Below are 23,174 nucleotides of genomic sequence, written 5' to 3' on the forward strand. Positions count from 1 at the left end.
TGCGGGCTGCGCCCCTGCAACTAGAAAAAGGCAACTGAACCTGAAGCTGAACTGCACCCTCCACAACTAGGATGGAAAGGACAACTTGACTTGGAAAAAATCCTGGAAGTACACACTGTTCCCCAATAAAGAAAGTCCTGTTCCCCTTCCCCAATAAAATCTTAAAAAAAAAAAAAAAAAAAAAAAAATGCAAGAAGTACTGCGCACTGTTTTTTTTTTGTTTTTTTTCCTGAGAGCATACACTCATGCAAGAAACAATTGGAGGTATGTTTTAAAGAATGATATTCCACATGCCCTAGGGCTGTGAGTCCCGACTTTTGTGAGGTTCAGGGTACTTGTGTAAAAATAGAGATTTGGGGATACCATCCCACTAATTCTCCTTGGATGAGTCTTCAGAGCCCAGAATTTGGTCTTTTTATAAGGTTCCCAAGTGATTCTGAGTGGAACCACTTCTGCATGGAAAACCAACTTCTATGCCATGTAAAATAACTCATATTTAAGTTGTTTTGGGTGAGACACTGGACACAGCATCTTAGAGAAGTGTCACAGCAAGTTCTGTTGCTTGATTTCATTCCAATCTGCAGGAATGCCAATATAACTTTTATTTTAGTGGCAAGGACAAGAAAGGCTTAAATATAAAATGCGTACATTAATATTGGATCTAGAAAAAAATGACTATCTTCGATGATATCTGCCTTGTTAGATTCTTTCAAAGAGAAACCACAGCTATTTGAAACTAATTCCTCTCATCTATGGGAAACAGACAACTTGCTCAGGAAAGCTGTTTTTAGCGGGCAAAGCTGGTACTGTGTAAAGTGTTACATAAGATGTTAAAAATGTATAGCAGCCACCTCCCCCCTTACAAGTATCAGAATATCCTGGTAATAAATATCCACATGCAACCTAGGTCCATCTTTTTTTTTTTTTTCAGTAGATGCCCACTGCTAATTATATTGTCTTACAGATACATACTTCTTAAAACTATCACTTTTGCTAGGAGACTTGGAGCTCTGGTCCCTGCTGTTAAGAGAAACTACTGTCATCCTTAAATAATGCAAAGGCAAAATCAACCAGAATGCTAAGGAAAAGTAATTTAAAACCTGCTGTTGTGTTACAGATGGAGGGCAATGCCAACTCACTGTTCATAGTAACTGTTGCTAGGTAGACTGGGCTGGGAAACACCAAGCTAAAGGGGTCAACTGGAAATTAAGCCAAATTCAAAACCACATGTGAAAAGCGGGAGAAGACAACACCACCCACATTTAGAGTGCATTTTGAATCACACAATCAATCTAATGGAGAAAAGGAAAATGCATTTACATATATGGCATTTGCTGTGTGCCATCTTTCAATTCTAACACCAGAAAAGAGCAATTCTTCCTGTATGGAATGTGCACATCACAATACAGACATTCAGTTGGCCCTTTCACATAATTTTCCAGATGAATATAGATAGGACTTCTGAGTCATAAAGGAAATATTCAGAAATATTTTCTCTTAAATAAAAGAATGTTTCAACTAATTTGCATCTCCTGTTTGCCTTGACTGTATCCTACACTACAGTAAGTGACCAGGTTCTATGTCTGCAGTGGAAAATGTGGATGATATCATCAAGATTCAGCTCCCCCCCCACCCCTCACCTCTACCCCCTCACTCCCCGCCCAACCTCACAGTGCATAGCAGCTGTGGCAAAGGGGCCTGACCTCACCCCAGCTCAAAAGGTGGGACTTGCTTCATATCTCAACCAATTAGGGTAATCCATTTCCTTATCAAAGTGATTGGCTTAGATAACCTAGGCCTAAGTTACTCAGCACAGGGCCCCAGGGATTGATTCAGAAATGCACAAATCTGTACAAACATGAGAATTTTGCTGGGGACTCTGAAACACACATACTCTTTGAATTTAGATGGTGAAGGGAAGCAGAGTTTGCCAACTTAAAATATGCCTTTTGGGACACTGATTTTAAGGAACAAAAGACTCAGGAAAACTCTTTGACCCCCTTCCTTTACCTGCTTAAAGGAATTTAGATAAAGGACCCTCTCTGTGAAAGGAGATATCATCACAGATAACTATAGTTTAATATAAACTAGTGTGTGATAGGGAGGAACCTAACAGGCCCTTTTGATGAAAGTCCTCTTTGTGCCACACTGTTAAAGATGGCCCAGCAAACATTTTTTTTACCCAACATTTGCTTTTTATCCCCATGTGAATTGCCTTCCTGCCCTTTGAAGTCCCAAACCACAATCCCACCCCGTCCCCTTAGCTCAACTGCTCAATGCTTCCTTGGGTCTCACATCTTATAGCACCCCCAAAAGTACATCCGTAAAATAAACTTTGGACTTTTTCTCCTGTTAATCTGTCTACTTACTAGCCCAGCTAGAAGAACTTAGAAGGTGGGAGTAAAGTGATTTTTTTTCTGTTCTCTTACTTCCATTCTGAGAGCAGAATGCCTGAACATGAAGTCAATATACTAAAAAGGCAAAACCAAGAACAATCCCAGAGAACCAAAGCCAGTGTCCTGATCAAACCATGCCTAAATCCCACCCTGCCTCCACACCATTCCTCTTCTGTGAGCTAATAAACCCCTTTACCATTTATTAAGCTAGTCTGGACTTGGGTTTTCTGTAATTTGAAATTAACAAACATAAAATGCCACATGATAAAATTTCTTACAAGTAATGCCATATTGTAGATGCAAAAACTATACATTTAAGAGTTTCCATATATGTAACTTCTGGTTTTTTCCTGCCCAACACGCAACCCAGTTTTACATGTAACAGGATGGAGGCAGAGAAAACAAAACAAGTAAGAAAAAACGGTCACTTATATGTGGAATCTAAAAATAATTAATTAATTATTAATTAAAAAAAAAAAAAAACTGAACTCCTATAGAAAATAGGTGTTTGCCAGAAACAGAGCTGGGAGAGTGAAATGGATGAAGGTGGTCAACAGCACAAAATTCTAGTTATAAAATAAGTCACTGAGATATAAAATATAGCATGGCGACTAAAGTTAATACTGCATTGGATATTTGAAAATTGCTGAGAGCAGATAGTAAAAGTTCTCATTACAAGAAAAAAAAATTTATAACTACGTGTGGTGAAGGATATTAGTGACACTTATTGTGATGATTATTTCCCAATATATACAAATATTTCATCGTTAGTTTGGATACCTGAAATTAATGTTACATGTCAATTATACCTCAATAAAAAAAGAAAAAATTAATAACATCACTGTAATGTTTACAACCCTGACTGTGTACTAGACACAGTTCTAAATACATGTGCTCGTTTCTCACCTTGTACGGTAGGTACTATTATTGTCTCCATCTCACTGAGGTTCTAAAAAACAGAAAGGTCAATGTGACAAAGGTCAAAATAACGCATAGATAAAAATCATAGGCTAGACGGGCCGAGGACCATGTCCTCACTCCCAGGCTCACTCTACCACCACCCACTCCTTTCCAAACTCACAACTCTTACAACTCCTCCAAGGTGATTTCAATGTGTTTCCCTGAGTGACATGAACAATAAACTGCTTGTACTATGAAATGGTCGTTTTCGAAGCTTCCCTGCCAACAAAACCAAGTTCCTAGAGTTTAGCCAACCCAGTGATTCAGGAGTACATAAAGCACACTTCCACACGACCAGGCAATCTTTTTCTCCCTGATCGTGGCAATAAATATGCAGTAAGAGCCCGTCAGCAAACATATCTCACTGCAAAAGATCAGAAGGAAAATCCCATATGTATTCAAAATAATTTACTGCATGGTACCAACATTTAACAAGATGCATTTGACTTATTTCTGAGCCTTTTGCTCCAGAAACGTTATACAAAAGAAAGAACCAACATACACTTGCAATACTTTCATCTATGAGAAGTTCCTTCAAGAAGAAAACTGCCATGGAAAACATGGTAGGCTTGACATTATTAACAACGTTAGAGCTGGTTCTGTGAATCGTTCGCTTAGCCTGTGACTCTGCCAAGTTCTTCAGTCAACCTCCAGTGCTGGAGCGCAGACAATCATCTCCCCTATTAATTATCAAGTCCCAGTTTCAGAGAACAATTAACTTTATTTCTTTGTGTTTCATCTTAAAAACAGTTGCACAAGCAGAACTTTAGAAAAGGGAGAACACACAGTTTGATGGAAATTAACAGCCAGAATCTAACTTTAAGGAAATGTTGACAAATTATCAACTGCATATAAATAAAGTGCAATAACATTTTTTTTTTCTTGCTTCAAGAAAGAGGCAATAGATAGTATGCATGAATGCACTGAAAAAAGATAAAGGGTTTTGCACATGGGGGGCACTGACTTTTGTTCAAACAGACACAAAGTCATCCACATTAGTCTGCAGATGAAAGCAGGAACACAAATAATGTCTCACGATGCTCTCTCAATTCATCCTTATTTGAAACCCTCATCCCAAATCCTCACTCCTTGCAATACTCTCTTCTATGGAAAGACGGGAACACATGCTCAACTGTACACACACAGTTGGAAATCACTGGGGCTGGTTGGGAAGACAAAGGAGAACAGAGAAAGATTCTTGTGCTTTATTTTGCTTTTCCCTGCAAAAATGGAAAGAATCATTGCTTTCCCTGTACCCATGCCTTTCGGTAATTCCCTCACTCCTAACCCCTAAGCTATATGGCTAGCTTTGGCCAATGGGACATTAGCAAGTGAGGTGCAAGAGAAAGCTGGAAAAATGCTTGGACATTGCAGCTTATCTCTTGCTCTTCCTACGACTCTGAGACCACCATATAAAGGATGAGAAACAAGGCCAAATCATCCCCAACTGACACCATGTCAACCACTGGCCATGTGAGTGAGGACATCCTGGACCATCCAACCCCAGGGCATGAGTGAGGGCAGCAGAAATCCACTGAGCCAGCGTGGTCCACAGAATCATGGGAAATATCAGTTTGTTTAAGCCACTGGGTTTTAGGGCAGATTGTTACACAGCAATAGTCTTCAAACTTGTCCTGAAACTTCTCAGAAATGGGAAAACTCAGTTGAGTTCAACAGGTATTCATTGAATACTTCCCATTTATAAAAACCTAGTATACAAGACAATAGAATTTATGAGAGATACAAAGATGAGTGAAACATGTTCCCTGACCTCAGGATGTTTATAATCTAACAGAAAGAATAATGAGCATACCCATAGTTACAATGCAACATGAAGGATCAAACATCGTTCCCTCCCATCTCCAGGAATGGCGCCTGTCATTCAGCTTACATTCATGAACTCATCCCCCAAACACGTTCTCCTGTGACATACAGCTAAGTGGGGCCTTTCTAACCATCCACTCGTTCATCCGGTATTTAGACCTACTGAGCAGTGAAGAAAACAGACAGAAGCTGTATCATATGGAGTCTATATCCTAACGGATATAAATTTGTAAAATTTTGTGTTTCGGGGCCTTTTTTTCAAAGTGCTATCAGTATAAACGGGTATATTAATTCGTTTAGCATAAAATACCTTTGTAAGTAAAATTAATAAAATACTAAAACTGAAAAAGCCTTTTTAAAAAAGGTAAGACTTATTTATTTTACATAATCTTATGCCTCAAACATAAAACAGTCTGAGAGATGCACTGTATTTTTTTATTAACAAATATATTTTTTAAAGGAAAAGAGATAAGAAAAGGATTAGATTATGGGAGTTTTACAAAAAAATGCCCAATGTTGGGAAAAAGTCTTCTAGCATTAGGATGTGGTCTCCACGAGGACAGGAATTTTTGCTTTGTTCACTGGATATACCCAGTGCCTAGAGCAGGGGTGTCCAAACTGCGGCCCACGGGCCAACTGCGGCCCGCAATCCATTTTTTATTGGCCCGCAGCAAATTCCAAAACTATATTTAGTTTACTTAAATAAACCAGGTGAGGCAATACGTACTTCACCTCGAGTGAGTGGCCCGGCTGTTTGTGTATTTTACCACATCTGGCCCTTGGTAAAAAATGTTGAAAAAAGTTTGGACACCCCTGGCCTAGAGCTATGTCTAATACATAAGATGTTCTCAATCTCTCAATAAATAAGTGCTTAATGAATGAGGGAAGGAGGGAGGGATGGAGGGAGGGAGAGAGGGAGGGAGGGAGGGAGGGGTGAGTGGGTGGGTGAGTGGGTGGGTAAGTGGGTGAGTAAGTGGGTGAGTGGGTGGCAGGGTTGGTGGATGGGTGGGTGGATGCAGAGGTGTATGATTGGTGTTATGACAGAGATAAAATGAGGCAAGATGGGCAAGCAAGTACAGAGAGGGTATTTTCAAACTCACAGTAATGCTAGGAATATCTTTATCAACATAAGCGTCAACCCTAGTTTATCAGAATATCAGCATGCCAAAAAGATGCTCACCACCTTTTATCCATTCTTTGCCAAAAAGCTTCCTAAAGTTTGAACATAAAGTTTTTAAAAATTATGAGATTGAAACTCACAAGGCAGTTACTGTGACCCTAAAGGTATGACCTACACATAGGCTGCAGGTGCTGAGTTGGACTGACTCTTTTTATAATAAAAACCAAAGAAGAAAGAGCAATGACTTCCAAAATTCCCACTACAGCCAATCTCTGCTTGGATGAACACTTGGAAATTCAATGTATTATCTTCATGCAGCCAAATGAGCTCTAAAGACTATTTTTAAGATGGCTGTAATTAAACAATTAAACAGTATTGTGACTGTCTGAGGTCAGAATTTTGAACTATCAAATGTCCAAATAGTTGCTAATAAGGAAGGTGACTCATGGTTGAAAGAGATGTCTCCTCCCTAATCCAAAATCTGGGCAAAATTGATGTCCAAAAATAAAATTCTATCCTAGAGGTACCCTCAGGTTCAATTTTTGTACCAAGAAGAGGTCAAGATTAACTGATTGTAAAGGAGACACAGGCCACAAAAAATGTCTCTCCGATGTTTTTTTCGTAGATTATCTGGAAACCAGAGGATTCAGCACCCTGGGCAGTAGGAATCCAGAGGGCCACAAACTTGGTCTGTCACAAGCCCACTGAGCAACAGCCCATTATTAGTGCTGCTTCCAAATCAATTATGCTGCCCAATACACATCTTCTACACAAAATGGAAAAATGCAGACAGTGGGGGAAAAATCTTTTACAGGTTGCCAAAATCCTTGAGAGACACTAGTTCAGCTGACTGATTCTATAATAAAACAAAAATAAGTTCGTTTAACGTATGCCTCTCCATGAAACTTCAAATGCAAAAAATCTTAAGCCAGTAAAGGATCCCAATTTTGTTTTACTATATTTCTTATTAGTCAAAGCATTCTGAAAGAGTGAAAAATTTTCTTCCATCAGTGTGTTATCTACTCCTGCCACAAGCTTGAAGTAGCCTGCCTCTTCTTTTCCTCAGAGATGGTATATCAAGACACTAGCACAATTTAAACTTAAGTCGTTTGCATTAGTAGGATCTCATCATCACATAGATTCCAATACACTCCATTCTCCAAATTCAATTCAACAAACATTGTTTACTGTGTGTGAGAAAAACAATCCATATAATTAATGTCTGAAAAAAAACAACTTTAATTCAACTTACACTTATACAAATAACTCACTGATTTTCAAGGACAAGCCTCTCCAGTTTCAGCCTCTGTATATGAGCAGCCTGCTTCCTCCCTCTCACCCCCATGCCAAGTCCCTGTCAGATGTCTTGTACACGGGAAAGAAAACACAACATCAAGTTAGGTACTGGCTATGTCTTTTAGTAAGGAAGAGGCCCTATGTATTAAAAAATGAGAAGAATAACCAATGCTGGGGGGATTCAAACAGGGCTGCAAGCACCACTGTGCAGTTCAGCTCCGCACTGATACTGCACGGTTAGTTCTCCCTTCTGTTGCACCATCTGTCAGACACTTGGGAGCGTGGTGCTGCAGTCCAAACTGTCTGTGATTTATTCTGGAGCACAGTGCTTAAGGAGTTATTTGGAAGTCAGATAACATATCTTTGAGCATTTTTTTTTTCATTGTTTATAAAACACTGGAACAGAAAAACCAAAATGCATACAAACCAAAAAGGTGTATAAAAGGTGGGGTGGGGAGAAAGAAAGTGGAAGTGGACAAAGAATTGGGGGAGTCTTCATTACTTGAAAAAATTAATCAGTAACAAAACATATGGGATTTATAAAAAGCCAAGCCAAGAGGTACACAAGTGGGGTAACAAGTAGTCACTTTATAAACCACTTGAAACACAAAGGAGTCAGTGCAATATCAAAGCTATACAAAAGGGAAACCAATAGTAAGGCCTCAGAAATGCAGATTCCGGGGCTTGAAGAAGCAGGATTTATCACTAAATTCCAATTCCCAAGTGAAGGCATTTGAAGGCATATTCAGCCAGGATAAAAAACACACTGGGGCAGCATTTTAAGAGACCAGAAAGACAAACCAAAAAAACAGAAGAAGAGATGGTAACAGACTCTGAGGAGCTGGCAGCAAACACCAAGAGACCGGGATGTGACCAGTTCTAACCACGAAACAGAAACAACTTCAGTATTTAAATCCCAGAGGCTTTACTACAGAGAACTGGTCACTCAGCAGAAGGAGGGGCTGAGAAGCCATCACGGATGGTGAGGCCACCCACAAACTGACAACAGCAGGAGATCAAGGTCACCCCTAGTAGGGGGGACAAAGGACAAGGAAGCGTTTTTGGAGGCCAGGGCTATGTCACTTGGGCTGCATCTGGGATGGGCCTTGTGGATGCCGTGTGAGGCAGGAGGGGGCAAAGTCTGGTTTCTCCCCAACCTTCTAAAATGAGTCTCACAGAAGTACGGAAAAGGGCAGCCCACGGCGCTCAGCCCCGACAATACACGGCAGAGCAGGAGAAGGGGGAGAGGGGACCTGAGCCCGAGACTGCTCCACGTTGCCTCAGATTTTCTAACTGAGCACTCAAACTTTAAGGTGCAGACACATCACCTAGAATACTTATGAAAGTACAGCTTGTGACATAGGAAGGCTACAGTGGGACCTGACATTCTGCGTATCTAACCAGCTCCCAGATGATGCTGATGCTTCTGGTCCGAGAACCACACTTTGAACAGCAAAGATCTAACTGGCCCAAATGAACATCTAAACTACAATCAAAAGGAATTCAGCCACATTCCTTCCAAGAATAGAAATACACAGTCATATATAAGTCTTTCAAATAGGAAAGAGAAAAGTAAGATGGATCATGTAGGTAGAACATTGCGAGGGCAAGACTACTGCCCACACGCCACTCCATGCTACTTTTCTCACTGGGTCATCAGATTTGTATGGTTCAGAGTTGTTATGGGCTGAAATGTGTCCCCCTAAAATTCATATGTTAAAGCCCAACTCCCAGTATCTCAGAATGTGACTGTCTTTGGAGATCGGGCCTGTAAAAAGGGAATAAGTTATAATGAAGCCATCAGGATGACCCCTAATCCAATCTAACTGGTGTCCTCATAAGAAGAGGAGATTAGGACACACAGAGGGTGGCCAGAGGTGCAGGCACACAGAGAAAAGGTCATGTGAGAACAGAAAGAAGGTGGCCACCCATGAGCCAAGGAGACAGGCCCTCAGGAGAAATCAACCCTGAAGACACCTTGATCTTGATTTCTAGCCTCCAGATCGGTGGGCAAATAAATTTCTACTATATAAACCAAACTGTCAGTAGTATTTTGTTATTGTATTAACAAATTAACATAAAGCTGTTTGTTTTTGTTTCTTAATACTACTTGAATCCAGTACATTTTCACTGCATGCCTCTTGGTGAGAAGCAGAGTGCTAAGAGTTGGTACACAGAGTGACAGAGCCAGTCCTTGCCCAGATCCTGCTCCAGTTTAGAGGGCGATGCCAAGACCACCAAACTCAGACGATGAATACAGTGACAGAAGTAAAACCAAATGTTATAAAAGCCAGAAAAAAACAACATCATTCTACCTGGGAAGTGGGAAAGAAGAATGATCAGAGAGCGTTTTAAAGTGGATTCTAACAGTCAGAGAAAAGGGAAGTACCTTGAATGATAGAGCAACACAGGCAAAGCCCACAGAGACAATACAAAACCCAATGCCCAGCTTTGTGCAGGGACCAGCAAGACATCCTGCAGGGTTGGGTGGCGTTCTGGGACAGAGGACTATGACAGGACATGTGAAACTGAGAAGATCAGTGCCTTTCAGGGCCAGGCAGGGGAGCTTGGACTTTAATTTCTAGAAAATGAAGATTAATGAAAATGAGGACTGTAGATTAAGGGGCAAGAGAGCGGATACACAGAGTACATTGTAGAGGATAATGAAACTCTCATTACCTAACTGCCTAAAAAATGCCTCTTTAAGATAAACACACTTTCCACTGTCATTAGCTACTTTCAAAATAACTGAGCACTTTATTATCTCTTACCCTGTTAACTTGGATGTTATGGACGGGGTTGCCATCAATCCTGATTTTCAAGCTGGGAGCTAGGGTATATAACAGTTGTAGATAAATGGCACTACCCAGTGAGTCAGAAAGAGAACTCAAGCCTAAGATCTGAGTTCCAAAGATCATAAAAGCCCTAGGCTCCATCCTTATCACCATGATGCCACCAACTTGGCTGAGAACAGTAGTGCCTTTTGTCAGAGCATCCGTTTACCCAGAAGCCTTTCGTTCTCTCCCTACCCCCATTCAACATGACCTTGGGTTTCACTCATCCAGAGCAAGGAAAGCCATAGACTAGATTTAAAAGAAGGGAACAAAGTTACTCCTTGGCTTTTGAGAATCCAAGAGCTCAGGATCTGGTGAATTAAAGGATTTTTCAAGAGTGATTTTGACACTATGAGATCTTGGCCTTACACACCGACTTGAGTCTTCTACCCCTGCATGAGAGGGACTCCAATATATTCCTGAAGCAACTGCTCATGATATACTCTGACCAACTACTCTCAGGTCTCATAACTGAAGCAGCACAGACAGAGTAATAGAAAGAACATCACTCTGATAACCGAGAAGATGGGTTATACTCTTTCTTTAATCGTCTCCGCAAACAACACCTATGAGTCTTCTCTGAAACTACCTGTCAATAAAGTTGGGCAAGAAAAAGCAACAGGGCAGGTTCTCACTGTGCCAATAAAAACCAAACTGGTCCTTGTATGTCCCTTCAATCCCCTGGATGTTTCAATTCTCTCAGTCTTCTCCCCAAAGGTCTCTCCTTGGATGTTTAGAATTTGGGGCTTGGAAGGGATGATGAGTAAACAGCCAGGTCCTAATGAAGAAGATAATCCTGGAAACGCACTACTTTATGGGGCCTAGCCGTACAAAATGGGCAAATTCGGTAGAAGGGCAAATTCCCAGAATTTAAAGATTCATATTTTAACACAGGCATGTGTAGGGTAAAACCACTGATCTCAAAGTAGGATTACCTATTTACACCCTTGACATGGCCTTATTACAGGTAAAATATACTTCTTCCCCCCTTGACTTTCAGTTCAGCCAAGTGACTTGCTTTGCTCAATGGGATGCTAGCAAACATGATATAAGCAAAAGCTTGAAACGTGCTCATATGATGAGGCCTGCCTGCTTGTACCTTGGCCAAGACTATGAGAGGAGCATGCCCCGGACAACCAACTGGTCAGAGGATGAGAGACACGTGAACCCACCCACAGCCTGAATCCAAGCCCAGCCAAACCTACTTGACCAGCAAACCCCCAGCCAATCTACACAAGTATGACAGAATAAATGTTGTTTTGAGCCACTGGGTTGGAGTGGGTGCTATGAAGCATTATTGGAACAATAGCTGACTGACGGAACAGTCAGATAGCAGAAATATGGGAAAGGATTACACAAACCACACAGATGCAAACTCATCGAGTAACAACCTCTCCCCCCATCAATTTCCAAAGAATGTTTTCAAAAACATTTGAGTAGCCTTTCTTCACCTCAGTCCTCAGGCACTGTCTTCCAGTAAGACGTGAAGACAGCCCTTATCAAACATGAGCAGAAAACGCCTACAGATTTAAAGCACAAACACCAGCAGAGAAATCTAAAGTGGGCTTGAAAGGTCAAAGGAAGAGAATAATTTGAAATACGATTAGCCTTTCTCATAACCTTTAACACCTAGCACATATCACATTTCTATTCTTTTCATCTGAAACGTTATAAAAGTGGTAAGATTTATGAAAAATAGACCTGGAACTGGAAAAGGATTTTAGCTTCAGCGCCCCAAATCACCTTATGAGAAAAAGCAAAAGACAAAGTTCAGGGGTTCAGCAAGGTGGCTCTCCGTGTGGATATCTTTGCAGGGATGTTACAAAACCCCCACTACAGTGACAAGGAGAGGCACAGCAGCAGAAGAGATGAGGCTGAAGCCTTTCAATTCACTGCTGCATTGCTCCCTCTGCTAACAGGCATTACGTACACTAATCTTTTCAAATAGCTAACTATTTGATTTCACTTTTCCTTAAATAAAGCAGATGTAAGCCCTCCCTCTCTTTGACAAATGTACTGAGGAAAGTGTACATCGCACCATGAAAGGTCAAACAACTTAGCTGCGTAAGCCTGGGGATGCGGCACTACATCTTAGAGTTGGTGCAACTTAAACAATGAAAAATATTCTCATCTTTGGTGGTGCTTATTCCACACCTGACTATTCTGAAACGCGAGTCAAGTCTTTGTTCAGTTTCCTACACAAAAACCTCTCAACAAAAGAAACGCTGAGGAAGTACCTCGAAATAATATATTATCATCGTAGTCAGGAGGAGAGAAAAGAAAGTCTGAATGCAGAAGCCCTCATTTATTGTAGTAATTTCTGTAACTGGAATAAATGTGTCTAGGACCATCAGAACCCACCACCGTTGAGAACTGCAGCACAAACTCTGACTTCGTGAGAAACAGTCTTTTTAACCCCCAGAGCAGACTGAGCTGCCTAAATGGTGCAAGGAGAACTTTACATAATATGATGATGACCCCACTCTCTAGGAGAGCTGTTAGATGCTGAACTAAATGGCTAATCCAGGCCTTCAGTTTAGCCCCATGAAACAGTAACCATGAAAACGGGTGTCCCATTTTCATGTGAAGTGGATCCAAGTTAGGGTTCTGCCAAGACATGAAGCTAAACCTCATCTACCCAGCCTTGTCAAAATTAGAGGGGCATTTTAATCCTTTAGAAAAGTTTTACCTCAACAGACCTCAAAAACAAACATAGGATTCAAAGCCTCTGGATCGCAGTCTCTCACACATAAAGTCTGACAGATTCTATCAAAGCCAAAAATTCCATTCTGAACCTCAAACCTGGCATTGCTAACCCTCAATAAACACAGGTTTTCTACCAACTCAGCAAAAAATGGGAACATAAAGAAACATGTATTCTGAAGCAGAGAGTATGAAAAACAGAAGTCATTACTGATGTCCTTTCACAATGAGTGCTGCAAAAATGGCAGACCATCACTGTCTAGTCCTTGAGACATACAGAAAAAGTTTCTGATAAGAAATTACTGGTTTAGAAATTTCTGAAATCTAGCCATGTTGTGCACACATATTCCACAATATTACCATGGAAGCATTTTTTTTTCATTTAATGTATTGTTTTTATACAGGATTTAACAAAAGCAGAAAGGCAAAGTGCATGCCCTTGATATTAAATGAAGTTTAATATATGCCGAGTCAAAAATGGAAAAACTCCAATAAGTGAAAGCAAACACCTAAGGTATCAACATCACCTCTACGTTACAACACACAGCTTTAATGTCTACTAGCTCCCTTTCCCATTTCTTCAAAATCAAACCAGAACCCCAACCCTGCAAGTCACTAATCAATTCTACTGATCTTACCTTAAGCAAAGCACACAATAGCCTTATTTGAAGGAGAAAAAGTTTTACCTATTTAAAAGCCAACACTGCAAAATTAAGACACCTTTTCATAGTCCTTACTTTCAAAATATTTTGGGTTTCATTCCACTTATTTGTCCACTCCTTGGTCAATTCTTGAACCTAAAAGGAAAAATATACATATGTAATTTCTGCATAAAAAAATTGTGATTTTTCTTCTAGAAAGTTTCCAAACCCTTATAGCTTTATGAAAGCCTGTAAAATACATACACACACACACATACACACACACACACACACACACACACACACATCTTTTAATTATATAGCAATTCCTATCCCTGAAAGAACCATCACCAAATATAAATCAAACAAACTGATCTCATCCTACAACCTACGTTATGGCAAAGGAAAGAACATAAAAAAAACTGTCAAGTTGCCTAGAGTTTTACAACAGTCTTTTCCATAGTGCATTTAAATAAAAGCTGCTTCCTTGGATATTAACCAAAATTACGAGTTCAAGGATGACAACGTCTTATTAAATTAGTTAATTTTTTCCTGATCTTACATTTCAGAAATAGTGATTCATTCTTCTCTCTCATTAGATGTGGTGATTAAATCACCTGGGATGCTGCAGTTTTCTTTTAGGAGATAATCTGCTTTTGTAGCTAATTAATAGTTTATAAACCTCATTCTATCTTTAAAAAAAAAAAAGAGGGCTCTTAAATTGACTTTTAGTGAACGCAAAATCTTTTGATAAAGAATCAGCTTTTCTCCAGTCTGCTATAACTTAGGGGAAAAAACGTCCCCAACTGTTGAACACAGCACAGTTGTAAACTGCTTCTCAAAGTAAATGAAAATATTCTGCAAGTTCCCATAAAACTTTTTGTATGAGCCTAGTGAGTAATTCATTAAGAAGCAAAAAGTGATAACTGATTAAGAGGTAGAAACAAAAAGAATGAAAAATGTGTTCTATGAAAAGGAATATACCTACAGCTAAAAAAGAGTGACTTCTGAGAGACAGAAGAGGGGGAACTCATGCTTTCAAAGTATGTTCCCTTCTTTACTTTAGTACTCCTGCCACCTCCCCACTCCCAACAGCAGATACCATCCCACTTACACCTACCAGTCTTCCCTCTGATAAGTTATCTTATTTAACCAGCTCAAATGAGTGCACGGAATACATGTGCCTGTACTCTCACTGCTACGAGGAAGATACTTTCCACAGACTTAGTATTAAATAGAGTAACTGGAAAGAGCATTCGTGTTTTCAACCTTCATGAAAGAAAGCGTTTGTTGCAAGAAATGGAGGAACTGGGCTGATGGTTTATGCAAGAAGAAAACCAAAATCTATCTCACCCACCTATGTTGAATTGGTCATTCACTTTACTCCTCAGTTTACCTTTAATAGGGCTGTAGAACACAGAAATTAAAATCTTTTTTTTATTTTACTAATAATGTCAAAATCTATCATTTTCTTGGTAAAAAAACAAAAGACACAGAACTAAGCCTCTCTAACTTTGTGTTTTGCTTGTTTTTAATGGTTTGATACGGTTGTCCTGATTTATCTGGAACCCGTCGTACATTCCAGTCCTTCATCACTTAAGTGATGCCAACGCCATAAACTCTAATAACAGCAATAAAAGTCATAGCGCTCTCAGTGCTTTCATTTTAGAAAAGATTTCAGAAAAGGAATATTCTTATACCTTCTCTCCCTACCGAAAGATAAAGATTGGTGTATTGAATTTACTAATTTATAATAATCAGTTAACAGATTCTCACTGGCAATTTATCCAAGAAACACAAAGCACTCAGTAATAAATGCTTCTGCATTTCACCAACAGATATTTTTTCCCTGAAGAAACATAAGCCAATCAATCCTTTCCCACTTCAAATAATCCTAGCTTTAAACAAATTTTAAGTATGCCTTGAGTTTATTTTACTATTGAATTTGAAGCAAATAATCTTCATTTATAAAATTAAGAAAAAATGCAAACGTGATATTAATACCACCTCTAACAATGTGACCAGGTAATAAGATTTATACACAAGCAGATGGCAAACAATTTTAAAAGGTCATCCAAAAAATAGACGAAAATTTAGAAAATATTATGAACAAGACAGGCAGTCATTTCTGTCACAGCATGTATAATGCATTCAAATTCAAATGTTTATTGGTTTCTATTAGCTTGCTAGGTATTCCTGAAAACTATTATTAGGAAACAATTTAAGACTATATCCAGACATTTCAAAGCACTCAAAATTAGAATTTGAAGTACTAAATACAAAATTTCATGAGAAAAACAGGGATTAAGAAACTAATGACTTTATTAATGCTATCATCAGCAAATTAACCAGCATAATTAACCAGGGAAATGTCACCAAGTTCCTAACTACAACCCAATTTGTATCTTCAGTACTGTGCATTCTTTAAAGAGCTTCACCAATAGAAGCCAATTTTCTTTCTCAGTCTATTTTAACAATTCACTGCAGTGAACAAAATTCACTCCAAAAATGTTCTTAATGACAGTTTCTCTTCTCACAGAGGGTTTTATTTTTAAACAAAAATAGTATAGAACCAGGTCAGTCATGAAACTGGTTTGCAAAAAGCACCAGCCACAAACACTGGCTTCAGCCACAGTATCTCTAGAGCTACTCTCTCTCCTGCTCACTTACTGCCATTCTCTCTCCCTGCCTCAAATCCCACCTTGCTTAAGAGAAACCACCTGAGCATCTACCTAGGGCACTTTGAGATTTCCCAACCGCTGCACCTCCCCCTGGAACTGAAGCAAAAGATTGACGAAACACTAAACAGTGGTCACAGTTTACCTACGCTTCAGATATGGGGATCAACGCTGTTTCATGAATGTTGAACACGGCCTCCCCTCAACCTGGGACTACTCTGAAGCCCCCAGCGGCCTGTTTCATCAGTAAGGACCACATGTGAATTTCAGTTACCCTTAATCATCACATGCCAGACAAACCCCATTTATTAGGTCAGATAACATAATGAGATACATAAGAAGTCAACTATTATGCTTCTTTAAAAATAATCACGGGGTAGGGACGGGGAAAGTTAAGTGTAACAAAGGAAGAAAATGAGTCTCAAACAGCCACAACTCAAAAGCATGCACTTAAAATAACAGAGAAAGTTGTGATTTTACAATAACAAGAAATAAGGTACCACTTACTCTTGCTTCATTCTGCTGAAGTTTTTCCTCCATACTTAAGGCTGTGGGGGAGTCTAGGAGGGCAATCTAAGATTTAAACCATAAGAAAGCAGCAATTAGTAAACAGCAATAATCTAGAAGAAGGATTTCTCCATGATATAGTAAATTACCAAAAACTGCCAAATAAACTATTAAATGGCGCTAAAAAGTATTGTCCCACACCCTCCAAAAAGTGTCACTCATACCACTAAGTCTTTATTCCATGGGCTACTTATCTCATACTTTTCGAAACCATGGCAACCTGGTAAACTTGTATTTGCAATACAAATCAGCAAAGTGAAAAACGACAAAAAGACAAATGTAACATAACTGACATTTTACCAAAGTCAAGTATGATCTAAATCTCTAGATCCTAAAGGATTCGTCTGTGTGAATAAGCACAAAGTTCAAAATTCAAAATCTAAGAAGCGTAAGTAAGTCTTACTCTACCACAGGCTTCTGAAATCCATCCATGCTGATACTGCATGCAAAGGAAAATCATTTATTTTCATTGCTGGATATTCCATATATGGTATAGCTACACCACCATCTATTTATCCATTTCCTTATCCATGTTGCAAAGGTATAAAGATTGACATAAGAATAACTAAACACCAAAATCAGGTTAGAACTGGGTGGGACAAGTCAGAGAGAGAGAGAAGAAGCAAATGGAGCCAGGAGGGACATACAGGGGGTTTGATGACACTCATAACTCATAATCTGAGAGGCAGAGACACAGTGTCCCCTCAGGCTTCATCAGAAAGAAAAAAAGAAAGGGGAGTCTTGCTCCCTCCCCATCCCACAGGCAACCACTCTTATCCAGTGTGCTGTGTAAACCTGCAATTATTCTGGTCATATGCAAGCATGTTTTTGTTGTCTTTTTAAACATAACATGAACACTATTTTGAATGCTGCCTTTTTCATTCAACAATATATTTTGGGGGATATTCAGTGTAATTAAAACTACTTGATGCTTTTTAACAATTCTAATTCCACCACAGAGTGGAATTGTATAGATATTCTATAATTTATGTCAGTGCTTCCCTATTAACGGAAATGCAGTTTTTCCTCATCTCTGGCTTTACCAGCAGTGCTACAATGACTATTCCTGTATTAGTTACCTACAATATACATGGCTGTAGCAACAGAATGAATTCCTAGAAGGGAATCTGTGAATCATCTATATATATGATTCTTTTTAAATAGCCAAGTTGTACTCCCCAGAGGCTGAGCATTTTTTTCATTACTACTATCCACTTTTCAATTTCTATTCAAACAAATATAATACCAATGAGGCGGTCTTATTAGGCTCAGTTAGACATTCAGACTAACAAGACTACCATGGGCCACACTTGGCATCTGTCCACTCAGCAGAAAGCAGGGCTGCCAGCAGGGGAAGGCAAGGTCATCATGTGGTCTCTACAGTCATCATCACAGCTGTCCAGGAGCTATTGCCTGGCCCTCGTGAGGTGACCCCACAAAGGGGCCCACCGTGGCTTAGAAGCCCACGCGAGCCCACATCTCTTGTAACAATGTCATAGGCACATCCTCTATGGGCCCTAAAAGGGACACATCTGTTATAAGAGTCACTGCACTCAAGGAAACCCAAAGCTATGGCTTCTCAACAGGGATTTATAGTTTTTATATAGTTCATCCTAATCTAGATGCAATTCACCAATTGGGGACAATTTTATCATTAGAGACGCTGCCTGGTTATATAGCTGGCCTCCCACTTTTATCCATTTACAGAGAAAGAAGCCAGCGAGTTAACCCAAGGTCAAATTCATCCTTAGTGAAGGAAAAGGAGCTTGGCTAACACATTACTTCAATGCATCACTGCACCTAGCATGTCATCTGGCACACAGATGGTATTCAATCAATATTTTAAATGAAGAAATGCAAGTCACAGACATTATAATGACTGCATCGCTATATATGGTTGATAATTTTCAAAACAATTAGTAAACCCTTTATAACAGGGGTGTCCAAACTGCAGCCCGTGGGCAAACTGCGGCCCATGATCCATTGTTTATTGGCCCGCAGCAAATTCCAAAAATATATTTGGTTTACTTAAATAAACCAGGTGAGACAATACGTACTTCACCTCGACTGAGTGGCCCAGCTGTTTGTGTATTTTACCACATATGGCCCTTGGTGAAAAACGTTGAAAAAGATTTGACCACCCCTGCTTTATAACATGGTTAATTTTACATCATCCACTATTGGAATTTTTTCATCTATAATCAAAGCTGACACATTCCTACCACATCATCAACTGAGTAGGTAATAAGTGACTGATATACACATGCAAGCTATCATGACCACCAGGACTTTTGAAAAATTATGTTATAGCACATGCACAGAAAGGCCTACCTAAGTCCTTTTTAAAATAAATCTTTGGTAAAACTAAACCACTTCCAATTAAATTACTCATTATAAGGTGTCTGTTTAGAAGAAAAATGTTCAGGATTAAATAATACCCAGACTAAGTTTACATGTTAAACCAAGAGTAACACTACATCAGAACTGCAGCAATATCAACTCCACTGACAACACACATGAGCACCTCTTGCTTCCATCCTTGCCAATATACCGTGCAATCAAGTATTTTGATTTTCACCCATCTGTTAGGTGTAAAGGACATCTCATTGTTTTTTAAGAACTTTGAGGTACAATTTACATACAGTAAAATACCCAGCTTGATAACTATGTATGTATCCGTACACATGTATATACACATTTCTCTATTCTTAATATTTGAATTTACCATATTTCAAATGACATTGAGCACACTTCCATATGTTTAGAAGCCATTTGAAACTCTCCTATGAATTGTATTCACATTATTTGTTCACTTTTCTGTCAGGTCGCAATCTTTTTCTTATTTTTTTAGTAGCTCTTCTCATAATAAAGAAAGTAGTCATTTGTTGCATGAGTTGGCAATCTTTTTCCTGGTTTGTTTTGATCCAAGAAAATTTTCATTTTGTCATGTAAATAAGCTATGTCCTCACTTATTTGAAATGAAAGAGGAGTTCAAGTTGCCTATGACAAATGTGCGTATGGCTCTGCTCCTACTATTTTCTACAGATTTGTTGTTCTTTTTTTTTCCTTTATGAAAGCTGATGTCATGTTTGATTTTAATTATAAATTGCACTCTTTGTCATGATAAAGTGCTTTTCTTCAGGCTCAAATAATGCTGTTTTTGCAATGCTTTCTTTCCCCTTGAATTAGCTGGCAGAGCTTTGCCCCGCCTTACAAACATCATATAACTGAGCTTTCCTGTGTGACCCTCTCTGAGAAGTGTCTATCTTAAAGGTTTACACATTATGATATTTCTGTTATCTATTATTTAAAGTGTATCTGTACTCCAGCTACAAAAATGAAGAATTTATCCTACTTCCATCTTCTCTCATTGTCTTCTTTGCTTTCTGACTTTTGTTGCATATCTAATATCTATATTGTTTAATTTTCTTGTTAGCTCCAGATACATTCAAGAGAGAAGAGTTGAAATATTTTCTCTCTGCCAAATTCAAAGCAGAAGTCTGAAAAGATGTTTTAAATATAATAAAAGAGAACACTTGAAAAGACAAGATATCCAAGTGCTCAACTTCATTAATCAACTGAGAAGTACAAACTAAAATCTTTCTGTGATACCACTATGCAGCCATCAGAATGGTTACAAAGAAAAATGGACAATACCAAGTGTTGGCAAGGACCTGTAGCAACTACAGCTGGTGCTTGCATATACTGACAGTGGAGTATAAATTGGTCTAACCACTTTTAAAAAAATGTTTGGCAGCATCTACTAAAACTGAACATATGTATATGTACACTTCTGATCCATCAATTCCACTCTTAGGTATAAATCTAACAGAAATACATCTGTACGTTCAGTAAAAGACATGTACAGGAAAGTCCATAGTAGCATTAATAGCACCAGAAGGAACTCCCCAAATGCTCATCAAAAATGGAATAAATGAGTTGGGATACATTTGTATGATGGAATACAACATAGAAATGAAAATAAATGGATCTGCAACTACATGAACTAACATGGACGAATATCACAAATACAATGTTGAATGAAGAAAGGGAGATCAAAGAGTATATACTGCATGATTCTATTTGTATAAAGAACAAAAATAGGCAAAACTAAAAACCAATCTATGCCTTCAGAAGTCAGGATAGTGGTTACCCTTGGTGGTACCTGGAAAGGAACTTTAAAGGGGACTTCTAGAGTGTAGTTCCTGTTCTGTTTTTTGATGTGGGTGCAGGTTCGATGGGTGAATCCAGTTTGTGAAAATTCATTGATCTGTATACTTACACTGTGTAATTTTTTATGTATATACAATACTTCAATAAAGCTATATATATATATATAGATAGATAGATAGATAGATAGATAGATCATATATATATAAAGTTTATATATATATATAAAGTTACATATATATATTTAAACTACTATATATATGTATATATAATTAGTAGAAGCAAATCCAATGCATGTCAAAATGTTTGCTTTATTTAAATTGTGCTTTTGAAACTCTAATGTACATGACATTTTGCTTGGCAAACACATAAAATTATTAAAAGTAGGAGTTTATTTTTACTTATCTGTACTAAAATAATCCTAGAAATGGAACTTTGATTTGAATAACATTCTCAATGAACCATGGCAGCATTTGGAATAAAATATTGTGGGACTATAACAATGTCATCAGAAAAATTTAAACAGAGATCGTTAATGGGCACTTAAGAACACCTGCTTATTTTATTGAGCATCACAAATTTCATTAATCTAGGATGAGCCTGTATTGTTTCACAACAATTTATAGCTTCATATTGTGATAAGTTATTTTAAATTGGGCTCCTGTTTTTTATTGTAATGTATTAAGTTTATCAATGAATTTTATCTTCAGCATGTTCTAAAATAGACTTAACCATCTTTTCTATCCTCACTACCAAAACTACAGCAACAAAAGTACTCCTTTAATTACAGCAGTAGTCTTTGGTCACAAAAGAAACAAGATAAAAGACCACAAAGTATAAGGCAACTGGCATGCACAGTATCTCTGAAAACATTCCTCAGACAGAATTTGAAAAATTTCAGTAAATTAGAGTTTTCCTGTCCATGTAATAAGGCTCCTTTCAAGGATTTCCTCAGTTTGATTTAAAGTGGCTGATTTTCCTTTTCCTTCATTCTTATAACTTAGTAAAACATTAAGTACAAGAAGTTGCACAAGAATTTTCCAAATACTTTCCTTCATACATAGTTTGGGTGATCCTATACAATCAGCCTTAAAAGTTTACTTCAGATAAATAATGTTTTAAAAACACTGAAAAAGATTCCAATAACAGGGTATATAAATAAAAATGGCTATTGTGGTTCACGTCGTAAGTTACATGAGCCTGGTAACATCACATGCAGCTGGACTACTTGTTCTGACAACTTCCCTTCACACACGGGAAAGCTCCACATCAAAAAGTAAAATGGATGTGGACATATTTTTAAGTGCAATGAGCAATTCCCATACAACTGTTGTTCACCACCTATAGCAAAGAGCTGTCAGGTGTATTTCAGGACACAGGAAACTCAGCAAGGTTTTTAACCTATCAATCTTTTCATAGGTCAAACCACTTACCAGATGTCAAGGGCTTCAAGGGCCATATGCTCCTAGATGGAAAGCTGCTCTGGAGCAAGTACTTTACATTTAAAGAAAAGTATTTTTTTAATGATACATTTTAGATATATCATTTAATATATCATTTAATTGTATCATTTAATGATGTATCATTTAATGATATATCTGTTCATAGGTTAAGAAAACAGGAAGAAATGTATCTTTATTTCTAACTCCAATCTAACTTGAACATTTTTAAAAGCTGTCCCTGATTTTCTTTCAGAGTGGACTTTCCTCACAACAGTCTAAACCTGTAAGAACCTAACTCACACTATTCATCAAGAATGTAACTCTGTATGTACACTATGCAGATGATAAAGAAGTCTACTGTGAAAAACACAAAAGGACGAGGCTCCTTCACTAGAATCCAAAAGATCCTGAAGTGAGGCTGTTTCAACAATCAGCCAGGCCCCAGGGACATCGTCTCAACCAGGCCACATGCATTTCACTGCATCACGATAACCACCTCTGTAATGGGCAAAAGACTCAGAAAGATGTGCAAACTAGTCTTTC

At 38.5% G+C, this 23,174-nt stretch overlaps 1 protein-coding gene across 8 annotated transcripts in view; it reads right to left on the reverse strand.

The window, feature by feature from the left end:
- Positions 1 to 23,174, reverse strand: part of KIF16B (kinesin family member 16B) — a 293,589-nt gene that overhangs the window by 209,629 nt on the left and 60,786 nt on the right. For all 8 annotated transcript variants that reach the window (XR_002136070.2, XM_019714654.2, XM_019714650.2 and 5 more), the window contains 2 exons: positions 16,960 to 17,025; positions 13,871 to 13,930 (listed from right to left, as the gene is read on the reverse strand). Coding sequence is in view for 7 of the 8 variants with exons in the window: in XM_019714654.2 (XP_019570213.2) it covers positions 13,871 to 13,930; positions 16,960 to 17,025 (126 nt within the window). In the remaining variant the exon portion in view is untranslated. The remainder of the gene's footprint in view (positions 1 to 13,870; positions 13,931 to 16,959; positions 17,026 to 23,174) is intronic.

This window comes from Rhinolophus sinicus, linkage group LG13 (genome assembly GCF_036562045.2).
Source record: "Rhinolophus sinicus isolate RSC01 linkage group LG13, ASM3656204v1, whole genome shotgun sequence".
Classification (NCBI taxonomy): Eukaryota; Metazoa; Chordata; class Mammalia; order Chiroptera; family Rhinolophidae; genus Rhinolophus; species Rhinolophus sinicus.